The 25,011-nt window shown below is 43.2% G+C and overlaps 1 protein-coding gene across 2 annotated transcripts in view; it reads right to left on the reverse strand.

The window, feature by feature from the left end:
* cog6 (component of oligomeric golgi complex 6) overlaps positions 1-25,011 on the reverse strand; it is a 59,344-nt gene that overhangs the window by 19,536 nt on the left and 14,797 nt on the right. For both annotated transcript variants that reach the window (XR_013791083.1, XM_079513579.1), the window contains exons 8-15: positions 21,623-21,716; positions 16,399-16,527; positions 13,745-13,836; positions 12,535-12,599; positions 11,606-11,697; positions 7,768-7,885; positions 4,662-4,793; positions 3,309-3,476 (exon numbers count right to left, since the gene is read on the reverse strand). Coding sequence is in view for 1 of the 2 variants with exons in the window: in XM_079513579.1 (XP_079369705.1) it covers positions 3,309-3,476; positions 4,662-4,793; positions 7,768-7,885; positions 11,606-11,697; positions 12,535-12,599; positions 13,745-13,836; positions 16,399-16,527; positions 21,623-21,716 (890 nt within the window). In the remaining variant the exon portion in view is untranslated. The remainder of the gene's footprint in view (positions 1-3,308; positions 3,477-4,661; positions 4,794-7,767; positions 7,886-11,605; positions 11,698-12,534; positions 12,600-13,744; positions 13,837-16,398; positions 16,528-21,622; positions 21,717-25,011) is intronic.

Raw genomic sequence — 25,011 nt, forward strand, 5'->3', positions numbered from 1 at the left:
CCCCAGCAGTGGACAAGTGATAATGGTCAGTTGGTGGTGTTTGTGAGGTATTATGATGATACCAGTGATAATGGTCAGTTGGTGGTGTTTGTGAGGCATTATGATGATACCAGTGATAATGGTCAGTTGGTGGTGTTTGTGAGGCCTTATGATGATACCAGTGATAATGGTCAGTTGGTGGTGTTTGTGAGGTATTATGATGAGGGTATGAGGCAAAGGGGAGTTTATGGAGTATTAATTTAGTGTTTGAGTGGTGCAACCACTATAGACAGCTATGTGTGGGTCCCTCCCTGTGTCCGAGCACAAAAATAGCGTTTTTATCGCAATATATCGAATAACGTGATATTATCGATATCGAGGGCCTAATATCGTGATATATATCGTATCGTGAGGTACCCATATCGTCCCACCCCTAGTGTGAATGCGACATTCATTATTTACGACACTATGACACATTAGGAGTCGAACTATTAGTAGTGATTCTCAAATGTTGGCTACTGCTTGTGAGCAGACATTTTTGTCAAGATTTCATTTTTGCGGGGGCATGGTGGAACAGTCGGTAGTGCTGTCGCTTCACAGCTAGAAGGTCCTGGGTTTGATTCCCGCTGGGGCCACTGAGCGCTGGGTGGCGTGTTCTCTCATTCGTGTCATCAGTGCCCATACCCGAGGCGGGGTTGGCGAAAGGGCCTTTCTGTGTGGAGTTTGTTCTTCCCGTATCCCCTAGGGTAGGTACTAGGGCATTTTACTAGTCGACTAGTCGACTAGTAAATCCACTAGTCGACCTTGTTGGTACTAGTTGACTAGTTGATAAGAAAAACAAAACAAAAAAGGGTTGTTTTTTCCCCCCCTATATCTATCTATATATACATAACTAATGTTGTGTGCAAAACACGGACAAGGGACCCAAAGTCTACAGCTACGTCATGCCAAGACCGCCCTACTTACTACTGCAACGCCGTCCTACACACTACCCTCACACGGCAGTGACGTCACAGACTTACCCTCCGCGTCGTTCTGCCGTTATCTCCTCATGTCGCGCCGAACGCCGAGCCTCAACACCACCCGCGGAACAATGGCCATTGCACTGCCACCAAAGCCGCCTCCCTTCCACACTCACGCCCGCTATGCATTTCTTCACTACAACCACTGTCGCCACAAGCACCCACACCCCCCCACGCACACACTCACACACACGGGCCACGGAACACTGTTGCCACGCCTATGAAAACAAGCCCAGAAAAAATGCCATTCAACACGCCACTTACACACACTACAACTCGCGGACCTGGCAACACTGCATCCTGCATCCATTGGCTACCATTGCTAATTTGTTGCCACATCTAAGAAAACAAGCCCGCAAACCCTGACTTCCTACAGCCTACTTACACACACTACCACTCGCTTACAATACGCAGACCTGGCAACACTAACATGCCCTCTGGCTCCAACCCCACCACGTGACCCACGAGTTTCCATGTTACGTTGCGCACTTCCGAAAAGCCCACCGGAAGTTACACACTACACACACACCCATTAGAAGAAGAAGAACACTACACACACACACTGCGCTGCAACAACAACAGCTGCTTAAAACGCAGTGTCACAAAATAATACAAAACAAGTTACCAACACATAATAATAATAACCCATCCGTTACTACTACATGTGCAGGGAACAACACTGGGTTTAAAAACACAGCTGAAACATGTGGAGTCTGTCAAATCCCACAATTTCCTTCTTCCCATATTGCGCTGCAGCGTAACTCTAGGATGAGCCGCCCAAAGGGCGGCGAAATTCTAGTATATATATATATATATATATATTTATATATATTTTTTAACATAATAGGTAGTTAAACAACTAGTCGACTAGTAAACTAGGCAACTAGTCAACTAGTAAAAATGACTAGAAGTGAATGCCCTAGTAGGTACCCTCACAAAAAACATGCAGTAATCCTGGTCTCTAAACTACCTCCCCCTGGCCAGCCTGGCCGCCTGATGGAGGGGAAAGGAACTGGTCGGAATAACGTGTTCCTTCCGGCCGGGGAAACTGTCAGGTGAAAAGAAGAAGCTTGGACTCCTCATGCATAGAAGGAAGCATGAGTTCAGTCTGCTCCCCAGGTTGGCAGAGGAAGTGTAGCGCCCAGGATTACATTAGATAATTGACACTGGGTTGCAAAAATCGTGGGATTAAAAATTATAAAAATAAACACATAAATAAAAAGATTTCATTTTTGCCCCTGGCCAGAAGCAGCAGCAGCATTGTGCACTGCTAGCACTTGTGTCTAATTGAGAAGCTGCTGCTTTCATTTCATTGATAATGAAACTTCCATAAAGAGCTCGAGTCTAGGGTACTTTGACCATAATGGATGTGCTGAGAATAGGTATGTACTATGTACGTATGTAGAAGTGCTTTTGAGTCTGAAGGACAAAAGATTCCTGTTCAATGGAAGATTTAGACACAGATGGGTCTCAGTGAATGGAATTGGAATAATTAGCTGTTGTAAAGCCCACAATACTTCTAATAACCCCCAAAACCCCTTGGTGTTGTATAATTGATTCTTTGTGTGAATGCTACAGTACGTTTCTCATATTACTGCTGACGTAGATGTACTCACTGTATGTCTTATTATTGTTTTCTTTTATTTCCAATATTATGACATTGTTTTATTGTGCCTTTTGTAATCTCTGCATCATTGAAAATAAGGGCTTGCCCTCAATGCATTTCTAAGAAAAAGGTTGAATGAAAAAAAAGAAAGAAATCTGTCCACTGAAGAGGAGGCCATTTTGTGTTATACCATAAGCACAGAATTAAGTTTGTCGTGCGGTTCATTTCTTTCTCATTTAAATAACTTGATCTCCAAGTTGCTTCTTGCAAATCACTTGAGACTTAAACGTATACTTGAAAATGTAGGATGTAAGTGCCGACAATGTAGGATTTCCCATCAAGAATTCTTATTTTTTGCATTCGCCAAAATCGAAATACATGATTAAAATATGCAACGTGTGTCTTTGCCGTGGTGTAAATTCCATTTCCAATTTTCAGTATGTTTTACTTCTACTCCTCTACATCTCAGAGGCAAATATTGTACTTTTACTCCACTAAAATAACTTGAAAACGTTAGTTACTAGTTGCTTTGTAGATTTTGATTATTGTTATAAAACAAAAACATACATTACCCACTTCAGCCCTATATATATTTCGGCCATTTGAAAACTTGTGAAATGGGACATTCTGCATAATGAGTACTTTCTACTCCTCAAACAGAGAATTTCTACAAAGCAGTATTAATATGTGATGATAATTACCTGGAACTCCAGCATTTCCAGCCTCTTGTCGGTGAACTCGAAGAGAGCCAGCGTGGTCTTCATCACGTACAGCGAGTTCACCATGTAGGTGGCCATGTCCGCCGTGCCCAGGTTGCTGGCTGAGACGGTGCACAGCTGTAGCAGAGGGTCCAGAATGCATGACAACACCTGAGAGACACACAGACAGACAGACTGGCTGAGACGGTGCACAGCTGTAGCAGAGGGTCCAGAATGCATGACAACACCTGAGAGACACACAGACAGACAGACTGGCTGAGACGGTGCACAGCTGTAGCAGAGGGTCCAGAATGCATGACAACACCTGAGAGACACAAAGACAGACCCTGTACATTCAAGACACACTCCATATATGGCCAGACCTCATCAAACCCTGTACACTCAAGACATTGCCCCCGCTGCCACCCTTAGATCTCCATATATGGAGCCGACCTATTCTGACATTCCATATGTTGTTCTGACCTCATCAAACCCTGTACACTCAAGACACACTCCATATATGGCCAGTACAGAATTAATTCCATATGTTGATCTGACCCCCCCAATGCCAAAGCGCCAGCACTCGCCCAGCAGTCTGCCGTCACCCAGGCGGATGCGTCGTTTCTCGCCCTCAGGACGTCTTACTGGTGTAATTAAGTTGAATACTAATATTGTTGACGATTTTTGGCATTGGAACATTATGAATAGAATTACATTGTGCCTTTTAGGCCTCGTAATAAAAAAGTGCATGGGACAGATAGGACAAATGACTGAAATATACCAAGAAATTACTGGCATTTTTAATACATTTTATAAAAATCACACCCGTGTGAACTGAGTGGTGTAAGGTCTTATATAGCCTGTCTGACGTAATGAAATCATGTCTGACGTAATGAAATCACACCCGGATGAACAGGGTGAACATAGCAACCATGCTCATTTTTTCTGCACTAACAAAGCCAGTTGTAGGAATCACACCCGGATGAACAGGGTGAACATAGCAACCATGCTCATTTTTTCTGCACTAACAAAGCCAGTTGTAGGAGTGGTTTACACCACTCAAAAATAGCAGAAACAGCTGATCTACAAGCTTACAGTACAACACGTCACAAAGTGACGCAACCGCCAGTCACGGTGGAGGCTGCATTATGATCAACTTGTGAACTCAATAACGCTCCATCTGGTGTAATCAGTTTACCATTTCTAGATAACCTTCAAGTTTTAAGATGATTTTTTTTTTGGCTTTTCTTCCTTTATCGATAGTATCAAGTGAAGACGTCAGGAAAGAGGGAGAAAGAGAAAGGGAGAGACAACCTTCAAGTTGAGTGTTGTTGAGTAGGGAGTGGGAGGACTTACCTGGGCAAAGTCTGCTTGGCGCGCGTCAAGGGGAACCACGGAGGAGTCGTGGGAGGCCAGCACATCTCTGAGCAGGTACAGGGTCTGGGTGAGAGAGGCTGTAGGGCCCAGGTCAGCTGGGGGAAGCTCCACCTGCCAAGGACAGGACAAAGGACAGGGTATGGGTGAGAGAGGCTTTAGGGCCCAGGTCAGCTGGAGCTTCAAGGACAGGACAAAGGACAGGGTCTGGGTGAGAGAGGCTGTACGGCCCAGGTCAGCTGGGGGAAGCTCCACCTGCCAAGGACAGGACAAAGGACAGGGTCTGGGTGAGAGAGGCTGTGGGGCCCAGGGCAGCTGGGGGAAGCTCCACCTGCCAAGGACAGGACAAAGGACAGGGTCTGGGTGAGAGAGGCTTTAGGGCCCAGGTCAGCTGGGGGAAGCTCCACCTGCCAAGGACAGGACAAAGGACAGGGTCTGGGTGAGAGAGGCTGTGGGGCCCAGGTCAGCTGGGGGAAGCTCCACCTGCCAAGGACAGGACAAAGGACAGGGTATGGGTGAGAGAGGCTGTACGGCAGGGGTCAACTGGGGGAAGCTCCACCTGCCAAGGACAGGACAAAGGACAGGGTATGGGTGAGAGAGGCTGTACGGCCCAGGTCAGCTGGAGCTTCAAGGACCTGTCCTTGAAGCTCCAGCTGACCTGGGCCCTACAGCCTCTCTCACTTTTTGGGAAACGGTGTTTCTAAAGAACATGCACCTGCATGCGATGCTGATTCTCACCTGCATCCGCGGTGATTGAACAGAGCGTGGACTTTTGCGGAGCATTTCTGATATTATGCTGTGCCGAGGTTACAATATTCACGCTTCTGAAGAGAAATAGACCTTTTAGAGTGACTAATGGTGGATTTGAGAAACGGAAGCTGCAAAAGCTGGGTTGAAAACGCAGAGGTGAAGTGAGGCACACACAGCACAGGCTTACACGGCAGTTCCGCATACTCCGCACCATGAACATACCTTCTACTATGTACGTACACTATGCGTATGTACGGTATATCTTTTGGAATATTTTACCCGTTTATGTCTTGTATTTTCTTGTTTCCTTTTCTCCTGCTCTTACTCTAACGCTATCCTCTCTTTTCGTACGGAAACTACAAAATTAAAGAGTGCACACAAACAAACAAAATATTTCACCCACTTATTTACACCATTAATGTAAAGAAGTGATGTCATGTGTTATGTGACAATAACGCTGATGCTGATTCTGAATCAATGTTCTGTGTCAAAAGGAGATAATGCAAGTGGACAGCCTGGGTTTTCCAGTGTCTTTAGGAGTATTGGACAACGAAAGCACAATCACCGGTTTTACGCTACCTAATGTGTGGTAGCGTAGGTGGGGGGAGTGTGGTAGCGGCGGCACAGCACACACACAACACTCCAACCGCGTAATCTATATCCTTCAGGCGGACAAATGCTCTTCATAACATTTCCAGATCATTAACAATTACCTGTAATGAGGGCTGTGTCAGACCAAAAAACATGCAGGCTCCAACAACTAACGACAGCGAATAGCCTTTTGTTTTTATTTTCTTCCCTTTCTGTCCCTAATGAAAAGACACTTTCATTTCACTAGGCTCAGAGAACTGGGGCCCCTGGCCGCTACCTCTGGCCATCTAATAGGAATGATTACGAGAGGACCTGTGTTCCTGGTCCTGGGATTTGATTAGCACCCCGCTAAGGCCATAGATTCTTGGTAGTGCTAATGATTGGGGTATAGTGACCAGACTCCCCCCCCCCCCCCCCCCCTCCCGGCTGCAGCTCGTGCGCTGGTATATGTGGATGACAATTTGAGGAAGCACCATCGGTGGCTGTTGTTTTTGGACAGCCGACAGCAGCGATACGGTCATTTTACAGTTTTTATAATTATTATCATCATTTTTGAGGAGTGCTAGCCCAACGTCTGGCTTTCGGAAAGTACGTCATATGGCAGCTATGGACTTTTAATGACGTAAAAAACAGCACCCCACGTGATGTCATGTTGCATACTACGTCATACAATTTTAAAAACAATTTAAAATAGTTCCAACTAGCCGATCTACATCGACACGTTGTGACACTTGTAGATCGGCTATTTGAAATACTAGAGTGGTGCCTGTTGGAGCCTCTACAGTGCCGTTGGACACTGGCCTACTTGGGACGATGCAAGTTGAAATAGGCTGGACTGGATGCTAGGGCTGGGGCGGTATGGGATTTTTGTTACCGTGGTAATTGTCCTCCCCCTTACCGTTGGTATGGCAGCCAGCTCCATATATGGTCCCTGGGCAGGGGCCCTGTCCAGATGTCAGAACAGGCCAGCTTATGGAGTTATGTGTCAGGCATGCCCAAATATGGAGTGCTGTGATGTCTTTTTGTGGCGGTTCTGGACAACCGCGGGTCCGACCGACTCGACACTGGGCACGTGCACCCCTGTGGTGGTGTGGAACGTGTGTGTCGAATTTGAAGTCGGTGGGGGGGAACGGTTCCCGCGTTACGTGGATTACACACACAGAGAATTGGTGCATTAATAGTTAGATTTTAAAGGGTTTTTCAAAATAGTAAAAATGGCAAATGGATAAGGGGTAATGTTTGTTTAAGAGTCTTTTTTGAGGAGCGTTATCCCCTCCTATACACAGGTTTAATGTTTGTCTTTAGCATTGACATTTGCCAATAAAGGGAATATTTACGTCATAATGTGTCGTTATATTGTCTCTTTTGGCATTTAATGTTTGTGTTGGCACCGTTTGTTTTACATCACCATTACATCAACTAATCAACATGAGTTAGACTTTAATATATTAGCACCCCTCACTTCACACGGGTGTGATTTTTAAACCACATTGACCATGGCATGTCTATTCTGGGCACGTCATTAAAGACGGAAATTTGAAAGCACACCGGAGACTAGAAAATAGGCCTTAAGTGGTTTGGGAGAACACAGCGAACTCTCTCTTCTATCTTAATAAACCACATTGGACATCCAACACCCATCGTGTGTGGGAGATGGCAAATGGGTTAATAAAATTAAAATAAAAAAAAAGCAAATATAAAACAGGCAACTACTACAATGCATTAATGCGGGAGCTCTTTCCGGTACCTTGTCCATGAGTCTGCTTGCATGAAGGCTTAAGCTGTTGAAGAACATCTTCTTGCTGAGGATGTGCATTTCCTCCATGGTGATGAGCAATGAGCCCACGCTGGTCCCCACGATGGAACTGCATTGGTGGATGCACACACACTTAGGTTTACAGTGAGTGGTGGAGGTACATTTACTTAAGTAAAGTACAAATACCTCAAAATTTTACTTAAGTATAGTACTTGAGTATCTCCAGTTTCCAATAGTTTTACTTCTACTACACGACATCTCAGATCTAAATATTGTGCTTTCACTCCACTACATTTATTTGAACACTTTAGTTACTAAACTCTAACCTAATTTTGGTCCATTATTTCTCCACTTTAATAATACCAATTTGCATTGTATTTAAGCATTTAAAGCATTGATTAGTCACCTTTACGAGGTATCGCATGTAAGGATCAGGCATTCATGGAATGAGCAACAAAGATAAACGTGTAGCGCTTCCAAAAAATGTGACAAAGTGGTTGGTATTCACCCTTGCTTTGAGTTTGAGTTGCTTAGTGGATTGGATGATTGCACTCTCCCACAGTAATAAGGAAAACACTACACATATTGGCCATTTTTACTTTCATAATGTTACACTCAGTGTTATGGAACTCAGTAACGGGTGGAAGATCCAAATGCAGCCGCAACAGCTTGGCACCTCCTCATGTTGGTTATGCACCAACCTATAGCCACATTTTGCTCTGGCATCCCATTCCTCAACCAGATTTAGTCAGCCAACGTGGTTCTGTTGGTCACGGCAGCTTCCATCCTCTCTACTCCCAAATTCTGGAGGTACTCTGTGATAAAACTGGCTCTGTGGGGGGTCGAGCGTTGTCATTCTGGAGGGTGACGTTAGGTCCCAGATTCTGAAGATATGGGATCTCCACTGGTTCCAGAATCTCATCCCTATATCTCACTGCATTGAGATTGCCTTCAATTATGACAAGTTCTGTCTTGCCTGTGAGAGAGATACTGCCCCATACCATACCAAGCTGTTGTGGCTGCGTATGGATCTTTCAGACACTACTGAGTTCCCTAACACTGAGTGTAAAATTAATAAAGTGTAAATATGTGTCTTTTTCCTACTGTGTGAGGGTGCAATCATTCAATCCACTAAGCAACTCAAAGCAAGGGTGAATACCAACCACTTGCCATATTGGCAAAAACAAAATTAGGCACAACCTACACGTTTAGCTGTGTTGCTCATTGCACGAACGCCCACTCCTTACAAGCTATACCTCGTTGTAAAGGTGACTAATCAACGATTCAAATGATACAAATGATACACACAATACAAATGGGAAGTGGAGAAATAATGTACCAAAGTTAAAGGGATAGTTCAGATTTTTTTAACTTAAGTTGTATGAAATACTTGCCATTAATATAGTGGTTGCAACTGTATTAATTGATTGCCCGAGTCCTGTGGTGGGAGTTCTGCTCTGGTTTTGGTGAAATATCAAGTAGTTCCGGTCATTTTGTGGGGGGCACTGGGGGCCACGCAGTAAAAGTAAATGAATCCACAAAACTAACGTCATTTGTATTGTTGACCTATTTCTAAAATATTAGTGCAACTTCCGTTCTTTTTTTACCCCTCTATCACACAGAACTATGTTTTTTGTGTCCATATCACTACGCCCAAAAAATAGTTCCATGTGATAGAGGGGTCAAAGTTGAACGAAAGTCGTGCTAATATTTTAGAAATAGGTCAACAATACAAATTACGTTAGTTTTGTGGATTCATTTACTTTTACTGCGTGGCCCCAGTGCCCCCCACAAAATGACCGGAACTACTTAATATTGACCAAAACCAGAGCAGAACTCCCACCATGGGACTCGGGCAATCAATTAATACAGTTGCAACCACTATATTAATGGCAAGTATTTCATACAACTTAAGTTCAAAAAATCTGAACTATCCCTTTAAGTTTCACTTTTGTTGCTGAGTTTAGTTACTTTGTAGATTTTGATTATTACAAAACAAAACATATTAACCACTTCAGCCATTTGAAAATATTTTCAAGACTTTTATACATTTGAATTTTTTTTCGTAACATAAGGCCCAGAGGCTTCAGAGGTAATCAACTAGATTAGGCAGGGGACCAGAATTTTAAAATGACTTGAGTGTTTGTTTGTTGTGTGTGCTATATAGGACACAAACACTTGATGTTTGATCATTTCTGTGCCAGTCCTTTATAATGCACAGTTTTTCAGTATTCTGTGTTGCGGGTCCCTGGCATGGAAGTGTCTTTGTGAGAAGAGAATTGAAGGACAGGCTGGCAAGCCGAGGCTTTCTTTTCTTTTTTTGAGCATCTGGCTGATAAGAGCACAAGCTCTTATGATGCATTCCATTAGCAGTGGGGACAGAGTCAGACCATCATTCCGGCAAGAGCACTATTAAAGATGTGTCTATGGAGTTAACATTACTCTAATAGAGCCCCAGGTGTGGTTATAACATTCAAATATGTCTTCCCTGTGTATTTTTGGTTTCTTCCTGAATCACGGCACTCCATCTTTAAGGATGAATGAATCATACTGTGTAAAGTGGATGGAGATGGACAAAATCCACTCAGAACTAACTCAGATGTGTCTGTTTTTGATTTGTTATGCATGTTATATTGTGTTTTTGTTTATTAGTCATTATTATTACTATTATGACTATTACTGTTACTATTATTATTATTATTATTATTATTACGACATGTGTATGTACTGAGGGATTGTTTTAGATATATGCTGAAAAAAAGAAAAAAAGATTCATTATTAGAATGATGATGATTATATAGAATGATTTTAAAGCCACTTAAAACTAGCTATACTAACTATAGCTATAAAAGGAAGCTGATGCCATGTGAAATAAGCAACGTAGCAACAAACATGAGTCACTGGCAGTCACTCGCTCCCCAGGTTAAACAAACACTAGCTCTGCTGCACACGACTGCAGTGAGTGAGATTCCTGCGTCCCATAGCCTGAAGGGATGGGATCTGCTGTTTCGATTGGTTTAGAATGAAACTTCAAAACAAAATGAAAAGGGAGAAAACTCAGAAAAGGCCATTTCACAAAATGACCGAAAGGGCCATTTCACGCGGTCTTTACGTTATGTGTCACATCTGCCCTGTGAAAAGTGTTTTTACAAAGCCTAGTAAGCAAGCAGAAATTTGGTTTTCTATTTATACAGTGTGATTCTAATGTTCCAATGACAAAACCACTATGATTGATTGATTGAATATTTTTACTAGACAGAAATGCTAAACAGTACGAGAATAGGCAAACACTTAATCTAAAAGGATTACACCAAAAAAGTGGTTTCCATTGAGGTCATTGGGGTCCAATAATCACAGTTACTTGTATTGCCAATGAATCATCAGGGACAGAGCTTTCAAGGGGTGGTAGCTGATGGTGTGGTGGTAGAACTATAGAATCAAGGGGTGGTGTATGTAAGGTACCTGATGGTGTGGTGGTAGAACTATAGAACCAAGGGGTGGTGTATGTAAGGTACCTGATGGTGTGGTGGTAGAACTATAGAATCAAGGGGTGGTGTAAGGTACCTGATGGTGTGGTGGTAGAACTATAGAATCAAGGGGTGGTGTATGTAAGGTACCTGATGGTGTGGTGGTAGAACTATAGAATCAAGGGGTGGTGTATGTAAGGTACCTGATGGTGTGGTGGTAGAACTATAGAATCAAGGGGTGGTGTATGTAAGGTACCTGATGGTGTGGTGGTAGAACTATAGAATCAAGGGGTGGTGTATGTAAGGTACCTGATGGTGTGGTGGTAGAACTATAGAATCAAGGGGTGGTGTATGTAAGGTACCTGATGGTGTGGTGGTAGAACTTGAGCAAGTTGGAGAGCTTGTAGAGAAGCACAGCGCCCGGCTCAGCCACAATCACCTGCTCTATCCTGACCTGAAAAACACACACACACACACGCGCACGCACGCACGCACGCACGCACGCACGCACGCACGCACGCACACAGAAGTGTCTTTATAGACTAAAGCAGTGGTTAGCTCAAGACCCAAAAGACACATTCGATGAAACTAATGAAAAGATACGATCTACAAGCTTGCAACACGTGTTGTGAACATGTGCAAGATGTGAGTCACCGTTTGACTGTTCTTGTAACCAGGAACAAAGAAATCACGTGGTCGCTAAAAAACAGCTCGCATACACTTCCATGTTAGAGCATTTTTTATCATGCAATTATCTCCAGTCTGTATTGTTCCTCTTCTTGCTCCGCCATGATGGTATTTTCAATAGAGAATAATAAAGGAATGGCACGGCCGTTTGACTCGCAGATTTTTTATATTACGTCCCATCAAATCTAATGCTTGACTGCCAAAAATGCGATATGACGTCCTATGGTCTTTTCAGTGGTTTACGATAGATGGCGCTCTTCGTCAACATACGAATAGTTAAAAGTTGCTAGGTGACGAATTGACGATACAATCGGAAATTAACCAGAAGTGAAAACTCCGTCTCCATCCGCCTCAATGTAAACAGATGTACAAAAATGCATATCTCGGATTCTTTTCCCAGATTGCATTTTTGGTCGAAATCAGCTTTATTCAATGGCCCATAAATAACTTATCGTGGTTACAAAATGTATTTTCCGGGTGAAAGAAAGGATCATCCACCACTCCACACAGCATTTGTTCACATCTCGCAATATCCCCAGGGCCCACCAGTGGGCCCCGACCCACATGTTGGGAACCGATGGATGTAATTGTAGAGCATTCTCACTTTAAGTGGCCTGCAGACTCCCTCTGTGATGTGACACACTACTTCTTGCATGTTCTCTTCCACACCTGTAATTGGACAGAAGATGAGTGTTCAGTGTTGTTGTTTTTAGATGAACAACACTTTTGATCGCAACATGTACTGTAGCAGACAAAAGATGAAATGCAACGTTGTAAGTAGGTGATCACCATTATTACAACCGTTTTATTACGTTTTATTTGCCGAAGTACCCATTAAGACCGGGAAGAGCACTGTGTTTTTTTTTATTTAAGCTATTTTCAATCATTTTAACCACTTTAACAATTATCTTATACTTATAGATATTAAATTAGCAGATATACAAGCTCATAGCGCATCACTTTGTGCCACACTATGTGCTTGCAGATCTGCAATTTTTTTGAAAAATCTTGAAAATGTGTGCAATTGAATATATACATATTTTTTAAATATTGTTTTTACTAAAATAGGGGTTCCTGGAACAAAATATTTTGAGATGTGGGTCCATGGTTAAATTCATATAATTTTGCTTGAGAACCACCGAAAACTGTTTAGTATTTAGAAGGCATTTGTAGAATCGGCCTCAGGTCTTAATGGGTTAAAGAGATTAACATATAAATGCACCAAGTCTCTGTGTGTATTCCACGTAACTCGGGAACCGTCCCCCCCATCGACTTCAAATTCGACACACGTGTTCCACACCACCACATTTGTGCACAGGGCCCCATATATGGAGCTAGCAGCACTCCATATTTGGGCATGCCTGACACATAAGGTCTCTGCCCGGGCTCTGGACAGGGCCCTGCCCATGTCCATATATGGATCTGGCCTGTTCTGACATCACAGCACTCCATTTGGGCATGCCTGACACATAACTCCATAAGCTGGCCTGTTCTGACATCTGGACAGGGCCCCTGCCCAGGGTCCATATATGGAGAAAAGGGACACAGACATAATATCTGGGTGCAATTCCAACTTGCATCGTTCCAAGTAGGCCAGTGCCCAACGGGCACCGCTGTAGAGGCTCCAACAGGCACCGTTCTACGTAGTTATTCAAATTATGAAAAGCCTTGATGAAGGCTGTGTGCTGCAACGTGTAGGCGAATTATGTTTTATTCTTACCATGCATTGGCCATTTCAATACATTTTAACATTTTCCACAAGAAAACACATTATTCAGATGGCTTGTGTTTGGGTTGGAGACTTGGGACAGTACCTTGCAGGGTGACCTGTTTGAGCAGTGCCTCTAGGTGTTCCTTCTCAGAGGCTGTGGCTTGGTGCAGCCAGGCCAACATGTCCCCAACATACCTAGAAAATATGAAAAACAAACAATAATTCATGAACTGACAAGATGATCACCTCACAATCATTATATATTTTGGGGTGGATCAAGGCATACACAGTGCTGCCTTGATCCCGCCTCTAGCTGCCGCTGATTGGCCAGGCCGTTTTGTGGCCGGGCATCAAGTCTGCCTGAGAGTTCCCAGATGGGAGCAGGAGGGGGGAACCCAGTGTACTCTCTGCTGCCCCATCTGGTGGAGTCAGGTTAAAGTGATCCTGCTCTGTGGATGAATTGTTGTAGCCTGGCTCCAGCCCCTGAATCGCTAGCCACGGCCATTAGAAATATGTTCTTCTGGCGATTCAGGTCTGGTGACTTTTTTCGACCGCGGTCGAGATCATGGATTTCACAATGCCATGCCAGACTTCCCGGTTCTTCATTGCCATCCCCAGTTCCTGCTTACTGATGCATGTGTCCCTAGCGATGACATCAGGGAACGACAGTTTTCTACCTCTGGTCTGGTTTGAGGCAGGACTCCAGAGAAGAAGGGAAGATATAACCTCATTGTCAGCTCTGTAGCAGTGGCCGGCAAACTGTGTTCTTCTGGATCGGACTAGTGAAGAAACACGGGGAAGGTTGCCGTATATTAGATTAGTCGATGGGTGGCTCTTCCAAGACAGATTTTGTGCTCTCATTAGAAGGCGGGTGTAAGTGCCATCTAACCGTTTCTCTAGTTTCTTTGAAAGTGTCCATGTCTCGGAGCCATAGAGTAGAATCGGCTGAACGGTCGTCCTAAATATTTTTTACTTTTAACATCTTACTAAGCTGGGATGACCAGATCTTATGCATGTCATTGCAGGCTGACCAGGCCATACCCTTCCTAGTTTGAAAGTCATTTTGGGAAGAAGATATATATGAACCCAAATAAAGTCATCAACCTGTTTCAGAGGAGTGTTGTTAAGTTCACCCTTAGAGATAGAAGGGTGAGAAGTTCAGTCACACAAGAGAGACTCGGAGTAGAACCGCTGCTCCTTCGCCTGGAAAGGAGCCAGTTTAGGTGGTTCGGGCATCTGGTTAGGATGCCTCTCGGGTGTCTCCCTAGGGAGGTCCTCGACGCACGTCCCACTGGGAGGAGACCCCGGGGCAGACCAAGGCGCAGTTGGAGGAAACACATCGACTCACTGGCCTTGGAACGTCTCGGGATCCCCTAGGAGGAAGTCACTAATGTTGCTCTGGAGAGGGAAGTCTGGAGTCTGGATTCAGATTTTACGGGGGCCAGTTTCGAATTGCAGCCGTCCGTAGGTGCCCTTTGAGAGCGGAAGATGGATGGATGGATGGATGGATCTACAATGGTGAGGCTGAACAGAACAGATGTTCAATCTATTCTAACTTGTTAGCTTAGTTATTTTCGGCAACGTCATATTACGGCGTATAAATTATGGCGCTATTTGGGGTAATTTTCCCTACAATGTCGCTCTCTTCCTTGGAGACAACTTTTATAGCCTTCATTACACTACTAGCTAGACGTTTGATATTGCTTAGGTGCCCCATCACACACTTTGTGGATAAAGGATATACTTAACTATGTCAAATTGGAAAGAATCAGATGCTTGCTGGGTGGCTCCATGAATAAATTCAGTAAGATGTGGGACCATTATTTTAGACATTTTAATGAGGTGAGACTCCCGGATAATTGTCCAGGCAGTCATTTATAATGCGGTGGCATGTCAGATGGCGGATCGACTAATATTCATATAACTTCTACCAGTAGTTTATTATAATAGTTTATAGTTTATTATAACATATATTATGTTTTGCCTACATGCATGAACCTGAGTGCATGTGTTGCATCGGGTATGCATTTGTGTCTGTGCTCGTGCGTGTGCATGTGCGTATCCTTGCCCTCGGCCGTCGGGAGGTGAAAGAGAACCTGATGTTCTTCTGAGAATGGCTGATGATGCTGTAAAAATGCAGGTGAATGCGTGCTGTTCCACCCAGGGCCTGATATTCTGAGAACAACTCTCATTAGGCTTCTTGGCAGAGAGCAGGAAGAGGGTGGGGAGGTGCACTCATGATGATCGTTGACTCTGTATGGTCAATGATGCCTCGTTTCCAAGAATTCACGCCTCTAATTAAATTCCCACAAACGGTTCGAGCAGGGGGGGCTCTCTTGATCAATTTATTTGTGACTATTTATTTAACGACTATCAAATAAATAAATGAATACAAATAAATTCTAAAAGGTGTTGGTGTCAAGGTGACATGGCTGTTTTTTTATTTTATTTTATTTTTTAAGGCTTAGTTTTAGTGTATCTTATTAGTTTTAGGTTTTTTTATTGTAATATGGATTAGTCAGGGGATTAGAAACCATTTTAATTATTTGATCAAAGACTAAATCCTAAAGATACTTTCTCTATGATTGTAGTTAGTTCTTATTCGTTTTGTAAGCACATACAGTAATAGCGTTTCAGTTAGTTATCGCTCTTTTATTCCCCAGGCTCATTTGTATCGTTATTTCAGTTAACTAAAATCTTTTTTTGTTTGTTTTTCCCCATTATTAGTTTTAGGCAACTATGTGAACAGTGAAGTACCTCATTGGGTCATGAGAGTGCATCTCGATGGGGCGTGGGGTTCCTCCAGGTCCTCCTCTGGTGAGGGCGTCAATGAAGCCTCGCACCACCGCGCATCTGCGCGCCGTCCCAAACTCATCCAGGGTGTACCTGAATGCATAAAGACAAGAACATTCAGCTGCGGGAATGTTTCATTATTAGTCAAACTGCGAAAGCCAGAGCAAAACTATCGTAATGAGGCTGTCTAAAACCATGTCGCATTTGCGAGATTGTAGATCGGCTATTTTCACCAAAAAAAATAAAAAATCATGGAAAAGAAATGTTTAACACTCAAATGTTCTTGAAAAATCAGACTTGTCTTAAGTGAGTGGTGCTGTACTGTACTGTACTGTACTGTACTGTACTGTACTGTACTGTCCCTCCTCCCTGGCCTGTGTGTGTCTGTGTGTTAGGCTGTGCAACAGTGACACTTGGTGGTGAACAAAGGCTATATATATTTCCGTGCTCGGACACAGGGACAGACCCAGGGACACACATACACAATGTTAACACCTTGTACGGGGGTCCCCTGGAACCAAATCATTTTAGATGGGGGTCTGTGGCCAAATACATATTAATTTGGGGGTCCTTGACAGGAAAGCGTTTGAGAACCACTGCCTTATGGCATGCAAGTAAGACGGCGGTCAGTCAAGTCAAACAGTAAGTAGTAAGTAAGTCAGAAAGTAAGTAAGCATGTCAAACGGAAGACAGGAGGGAAATAAATGGTAAATGGTAAATGGTGCATTTATATAGCGCCTTTATCCAAGGCGCTTTACATAGATTGTGCATTACATTCACCCATTCACACACACATTCATACACCGATTGCAGCGGAAGCCATGCAAGGTACCAACCAGCACATCGGGAGCAATTTGGGGTTCAGTGTCTTGCCCAAGGACACTTCGACATGTAGACAGGAGGAGCCGGGATTCGAACCGCCGACCCATGGATCATTGGACGACCTGCTCTACCTCTTGAGCCACAGTCGTAGAAGGGTTGTTTTGATTTCATGCCGGAGGCAACAGTTCAGTGTCAGACTAAACAGCAGGCCGTGTGGACTCCAGATTACAGAACGCTTCTTTCCAGTGGTGGAAAAAGTACTCAATTGTTTATTGTTTATAGAAGTATCAATACTGCAATGTAGAAATACTCTTTTACAGGTAAAAGTCCGGAATTCAAAAATGTACTTGAGTGAAAGTACAAAAGTATAATTGGCATCAAAATGTACTTCAAAAAGTAGAAAGTACTCATTATGCAGAATGTCCCATTTCAAGTTTTCACATGTATAAAAATATGTTGAAAATAGCAGATCTACCGGTACATGCACAAGCTTGTAGATCGGCTATTTTCAAGTAAAGTACAAATACCTCAAAAGTGTACTTAAGTACAGTACTTGAGTAAATGTACTTAGTTACTTCACACCACTGCTGGTTTCCACATATCGCTGCCTACCTCGTCCACTCCCTGCCATCCTATTGGCTGCTTTCTGACCATGACAAGAAGCGGGAGACAATTTATTGATTACCGATACCTTTAAATGAACACAAAGCGAAAAGAAAGAAAATAAAACACGTGTCCCTACTCTGACCCTGAGTCCCTGACTCACGTACTAAAAATAAGTTAGTACGTATTAGTTATTAAGTGAGTTTCGCATCTGAATGGATAAAGGTCTCTTGGTCCCCTCTGCACTCTGTGGTAATTATGGAACCTCAAGAAACACCTGTGGAACAACATGTGCATACTAATATTCAAATCACAGGACATCCAACACACAAACAGCTGTGCATAATTACATATTTAGTTACATTATTACATATTAGTAGATGTGCAAACAAAGTTTACATCTTTATTCCCTGCTCCATTAAGACATCGGTGAAGTAATATGATTTGGCTGCAAGCCAACACATAATAATTGCCTCATAAGCATTCACGGTGAGATAATGTTAATTTCCCTCACAATAATTGGACATTCCCCGCCGTAAATGTTCACATCAGATGGTCCCACGGACCACATCAATTTGTTCATGCTGATTAATAACGTCCCCTGGTGTGGTGCTCGTCTGAGCAGCGCACTTGGGGTCTGATCTCGTATTTCACGTACAAAGGAAGAGCATTCTTTAAGTTGCACTTGTTGTACTGTACTCTAAGTCATCCATCCATCCATCCATATTCAACCGCTTAGCCGTTCGGGTCGCGGGGGCAACAGCTCCACCAGAGAGCTCCAGACTTCCCTCTCCAGAGCAACATTAGTGACTTCCTCCTGGGGGATCCCGAGATGTTCCAAGGCCAGTGAGTCGATGTGTTTCCTCCAACTGCGCCTTGGTCTGCCCTGGGGTTTCCTCCCAGTGGGACGTGCCTCGAGGACCTCCCTAGGGAGGCACCTGAGAGGCATCCTAACCAGATGCTCGAACCACCTAAGCTGGCTCCTTTCCAGGCGAAGAAGCAGCGACTCTACTCCGAGTCTCTCTCGCGTGACTGAACTTCTCACCCTATCTCTAAAGGAGATGCCAGCCACCCATCAAAGAAAACTCATTTCGGCCGCTTGAATTCCCGACCTTATTCTTTCGGTCATGACTAACACTTTATGACTAAAGGTGAGAGTTGGAACGAAGATTTATCGGTAGACAGAGAGCTTTGCCTTCTGGCTCAACTCTATTTTCGTCACAACAGTGCGGTACAGCGACTGCAATACTCAAAGTCAGTGGTTCTCAAAAGACCGTCAGGGGTCCTTGAAGGGGCTCCAGAAGGTCCCCAGCAAATACAGCATCACAATCTACAAGCTGTAGATCTGCTATTTTTGAAAAATCGTTAAAATGTGGTGCAAATCTTTGAATACAGTATATATTCTTTTAGAGCAAACATTTTTAGCTCAAATCTTTGCTTCTGGGGGGTCCCTGGAACAAAAAAATGTCATATGTCCACAGCCAAATACAGATAATTATGGGGGGTCCTTGAGCACCACTGACATAGAAACATAGGTTTTCAGAAAACTTTTAGGATTCAGAAGCAATTGTTTTAGAATTGGCCTCAGGCCTAAATGGGTTAAAAAGTAGCCGATCTACAAACTCACACAAACCGTTGCATTTGTGACACATTGTGAGCAAGTTGCTATGCAACACAAAGCAGGTGTTACCCAAAATGGAAAAGTTACTAATATATAAATGACTGGTATGTCTTTCTTATACTGAATTGTGGTGAGGTTGTTCTCAAAAGGTTGCGATTTGAGTTCTGAAAATAGCACAAGATAGTACAGATGTAGGTGAAATGTAATGTTAATGCTTGGCCTCCCCTTGAAAAGAACTAGATTATAACAGAATGTCAACTCGAGTGATAAAACGGACAGACAAACATTCACAAAATAAATCAATGTCCACATGTTTGTACTCAAACTGCAAAAAACAATGGTACACTGATGATAAAGACAATACAAACGTTTCAATGGCCCTTGTTATTAAAGGTGCTAGGATTAGAATCAGGGGGTGTTGGGGTTAGGTTAACTTAAAGGTAGTGCAAGTGATTTTCTTTGGTTAAATTAAGTGTTAAAAAGCTCTATATTGTGATAGTACTCATTGCTATATAGTGTTTGTTCAGTAACATGAGTCTCCATGTCTCTCCAGATTTTTATTAAACAGAAAATGCATTTTCAGGAACAGAAACTGAAACTGGGATACCAATTTTATCCAATCAGGATAGAGAACACAGCCAGGATACATATTAAAGTGGAATTGTAAGTGATGACACAAAGAAATGAGCAGACAAAATTGGAACTGGAACACTATAAAATATTAAGCTCATAAATAGCTACTCTCGGCTCGGATTGGCTGAAATTTGGTCACCTACCTGAAAACGTTTTTTCAGTTTATTAAAGAGAGACAGTAACCTCTGTCACTGAACAAACACTCTAGCAATGATTACTATCAGAATATAGTGATTTAACCTTTTAACAAAAAACTTTTTGTTTTAACGAAACAATATCACTTACACTACCTTTAAGGATGTAGTCACTGTTAAGGTTATCTTAAGGATGTAGTTAGTGTTAAGGGTAAGTTAACACTTTCCCTGCGGAACACGCTAAACCTGACATACATGGTTTCCGTCGGACAACCCGGTGACGCCACGCGCTTGGGTCACGTGACCGGAAAAAAACCCTGACGCTCGATTCTCAGAATAAGAGACTGCTCGCCCCTTTACCAACTCGCCCCGGGCGTACAGCCGGCGGAACAGCGCGGCCTGGTATTCCTAAAGTAATCTAAGTAAATTATGCTTAAACGGTTAAACCTAACCTTATTCCTAACCTCAACCTCAGTAAAACGATGCCTAAACCTAACCCTATTCCTAAACTTAACCCCAGTAAAACTATGCCTAACCCTAAACGTATTTCTAACCTTATTCTCAGTAAAACAAAATAAAGAATACAAGAACCGCCGCACCGAGCTGTCGGCGTGAGGTCAGCGGAAAAAAGCTTGGGTGAGTTGGAAAAGGGGCGAGCGGACCGGTTACCGATTCTCAAGGCTTCTGGGAAATCGAGGCACAATGCAAAGTCTATGGTGCGTAATGGCTGCATCCATCTTGCTCTGTTCTCTGTTTCGGATCGCGGCAGTGGAATATTTTTCGACTCGATAACAAACGATGGGAAACAACGGCAGTCAAATGGGGATTACGATTATTTAATCCCGCAGTCTAAAGGTGCGTTCAGACTTGGATGTTTAGAGTGGCGCAATTACATACCAAGTCAATGCAAAGACGAGAATAGCGCGAACGGGTGCGACCTGGTGCAGCACAAACTGGACGAACCGAGGCGAATATATATATTCAGGTCTGAACGCAGCTTAAGTGTAAAGGATGTACTGTATTGAGTGTTAAGGCCCACGCATACTCCAGTTTTAGGTGATAAGCTACTCACCTTTTCGGTGGTTAGTAAAAACAGAGAGATGTGTTGGGGTGAGCAGTGAGTTGCTTATCACCACTGCTGGCGTCATGTAATGTTGTAGTTTTCCCAACCACCTCGGTGAGTAGGTTAAACGTGAGCCTTTTATTTAAGGCCCATTCATACTCCAGTTTTAGGTGATAACCTTATCACCACATCTCTCTGTTTTTACTAACCACTGAAAAGGTGAGTACCGGTAGCTTATCACCTAAAACTGGAGTATGAATAGGCCTTTAGGGTGTTTAGTGTTAAGTGTTAAGTATAGTAAATGGGTGTTACTTGTAAAGGACAGGTCGGTCTTGTAAAGCCTCCATAGCTTGACTCAGCACTGGGCTGATATCGCACGACTCCTGGGTCAGTCCTCTGCATTCATCTGGACAGTGGAGTGGACACAAACATACAGTTATACTCCTGGGTCAGTCCTCTGCATTCATCTGGACAGTGGAGTGGACACAAACATACAGTTATACTCCTGGGTCAGTCCTCTGCATTCATCTGGACAGTGGAGTGGACACAAACATACAGTTATACTCCTGGGTCAGTCCTCTGCATTCATCTGGACAGTGGAGTGGACACAAACATACAGTTATACTCCTGGGTCAGTCCTCTGTATTCATCTGGACAGTGGAGTGGACACAAACATACAGTTATACTCCTGGGTCAGTCCTCTGCATGGGGACACAAACAGTTATGAAGGAAGTAGAAAGCTCACAACGTGAAATCCTTTTATGTTCATATATTAGGGACGCCAGGTTGCAAAGGGCTAAAGAATCACTAACCTTCCGTTTCCCAAGCAGCCACTCTACCTCCTGAGCCACTCACTGCCGCCTCGTTAAAACTGCCAACACCACTGTACTGCCGCCTCGTTATAACTGCCAACACCACTGTGCTGTACATGGGCCGGGCTCTAGTGCCTACCGATTCATAGATTTTTCGATTACATTTTATTTACAGGCTTTGCGCGGTGCCACTCAAAGTGACTACTGGGTTGGGCTGCTGGATGCATGGGCCAACCCCTAGTACAGTAAGCAGTTGAGGGCTGATTTCACCCCTGTGCACGTTTTCTGTTTATATTTAGTACTTCCCAGTACCCCCTCATGAAAATACTTCTCCCCAAATCCAAAAGGACATTTTTATTTTCCAGGTAACATATAGACAGCTACGGAGCCCCTGAATGGCCATGCATTCAAAATATATTTTATCTTGTCCGGACAAGATAATATCTCGTCCGGACAAGATATTATCTCGTCCGGACAAGATATTATCTCGTCCGGACAAGATATTATCTCGTCTGGACAAGATCAAATATATTTTGAATGCATGGCCATTCAGGGGCTCCGTAGACAGCACTAAACATGTAATGTTATGTGAGTATAATATTAAATACAGTATATACTAAAAGTGTTATATATCTCTGCTGTCGGGAAGAAACCACATAAATCCAAATTGTTTTTCAGGAAATTAAGAAAATCTTATATGTTTTAAACAAAGCAATACTGCCTCATCAAAGTTGGTATTGCGACTTTATACATCAGTGCTACCCACCCCGCATGCGGCCCCTGCTTAATGTCCTGCTACCGTACATTGACAGGCTTTATGTTGATGGTGATCTTCCTTTTCAGGCAGCACTTGGCACCTGCCCACAGAGCCAAAACTACTAGTAATTGGTGTACTGACCATGAGATTACTGTGCTTAACTGACCAGCCAACTGGCCTGACCCCCACAGAGAATCTAGGTTGTATTGTCAAGAGGAAGGTGTGAGACATGAGACTCAACAGTCAACAATACAAAGTATTTTGTATTATCTGTTATCTGCTATTATTTCTGTTATCAAACAAACCTGGGCTTCCATAACACCTGAACAGTGCCACAGGCTGATCACCTCCATGCCACGCCCCATTGACAAAATCATTTGTTCAAATGTAGCCCAGACCAAGTATTGACTGCATACATTAATATACTTTTCATGATGGTCGACATTTCTCGTTTAAAAAATATATATTTTTAGTGGTCTCGTAAAATATTTTAATTTGTTGAGATACTAGGATTTTTTGAGTGGTGTAACCACTCCCTTACGGAGCTATGTGTGTGGGTGGGTGGGTGGGTGCGTCTGAGCACGAAAACAGCATTGTTGTTTTTCACCATCTGTGCGCACCCTAACAGACACACACAAACACACACGCACATATTAACTGTATAGATGGTGATTTTGGGTGTGCCAGTACAGTAGTACAGTAGAGGGTACAGTAGAGGGACCCCCACACGGTAACTCTGTCATTTCTCAACCGTTTCGGGCGCGGGGCGGCTCGCCGGAATCGGGCCAGCACCCTGGGTGCGTTCCTGTGGGTCTGCTGGAACCCCCCCCCCCCCCGGGAACCCCCACACGGAGTTGCACCACTCACTTCACACGGGTGTGATTTTATTATTTTCATGAGCTGTATGCCATAATCATCAAGATTAAAACAAAAAAAGGTTTTAAATACTTCACTTTATGCACAATGAGTTGAGAATATATGAAAGTTTCACTTTTTGAATTATATTATGGAATGAATGAACTTTTACACAATATTCTAATTAATTGAGATGGAGCTGTATATACCTATTCAAAGATTTGCACAAATATTCACACTTTAAAAAATAGCAGTGCAAATACATCTGCTATTTTTGAATAGCCAAAGTATAAAAAACGCTTATGACACAGTCAGATGTTTAAATGTTAAGTGCACTTTCGATTGGAAGACAGAGCTCGCTTTGCCCGCAACATTGACTAACAATGACACACGGATGTCTCCTCCCAGTGAGTGCAGCAATATTTTTGCTGGAATCTAGTATGAAAAGAATCAGCAGTTGTATATGTGAGCTTAGAGCTTTTCTTTCATAGAAGGTTACAGCAGTAAACAAATTGTGTGTGCATTTTCTGCATGTACGGTGTCATTACACTATTCACACAACTGGGTGAGTCCCAGTTGTCGCAGATGGCCCGCCATCCGCCTGACCTTGACTAAATATTTACCTGGCTAAATTGTAAGATTTGGTTAAAATGGAATAAAATGCAACATTGCAAGGGAAATGGAGAGGAAACTAGTCCCCAATTTCCCTCCTTCTGCTAAGTTGATGTATAACAATTACAACAAGCACTTAAGTATCTATTCGCTTGTAGTCTCGCTGAACTGTAATTACACAAAGAAAAGGAAGCTGGGATCCAAAACCAGTATTTCCGCCAGAATGGGCTGCAATTATGTTCCGATGTGTTATTGGATCCAAAAGGCTTATACGTTTTTATTTCTATGACACAATGATTGATTTTCTTTCCCCATTTGAAGGCAAGGCGTATCGTTTTTTGTTATATCACTCCAAAAAAGTAAAAATGTTCAATCTATCTTCCTGATTATATGGGTGACGTGTGTGCGTGCGTGTACACAGACCTCTGGCATACATAGTTTGCAACACATGGCTTGTAGATCTGATCGGTTATTTTGTATTTTCTGTGTATTTCCATGGCGCTCAACAAAGTTCAAGAGTCAGGCTTTAGAAGTGTGACTCCTGCCACCCGGGCTATGAAAGTGATGAAGTGAGGTAAGCACCAAGGTGTGTCTCAGCTTGATTACAGTGAGGTCACAGTACATGGAGTACAATCTGCTTCATCTCAGGGCAGGCTTTGCTCCTG

Source organism: Electrona antarctica (assembly GCF_951216825.1).
Source record: "Electrona antarctica genome assembly, chromosome: 11".
Taxonomy (NCBI): domain Eukaryota; kingdom Metazoa; phylum Chordata; class Actinopteri; order Myctophiformes; family Myctophidae; genus Electrona; species Electrona antarctica.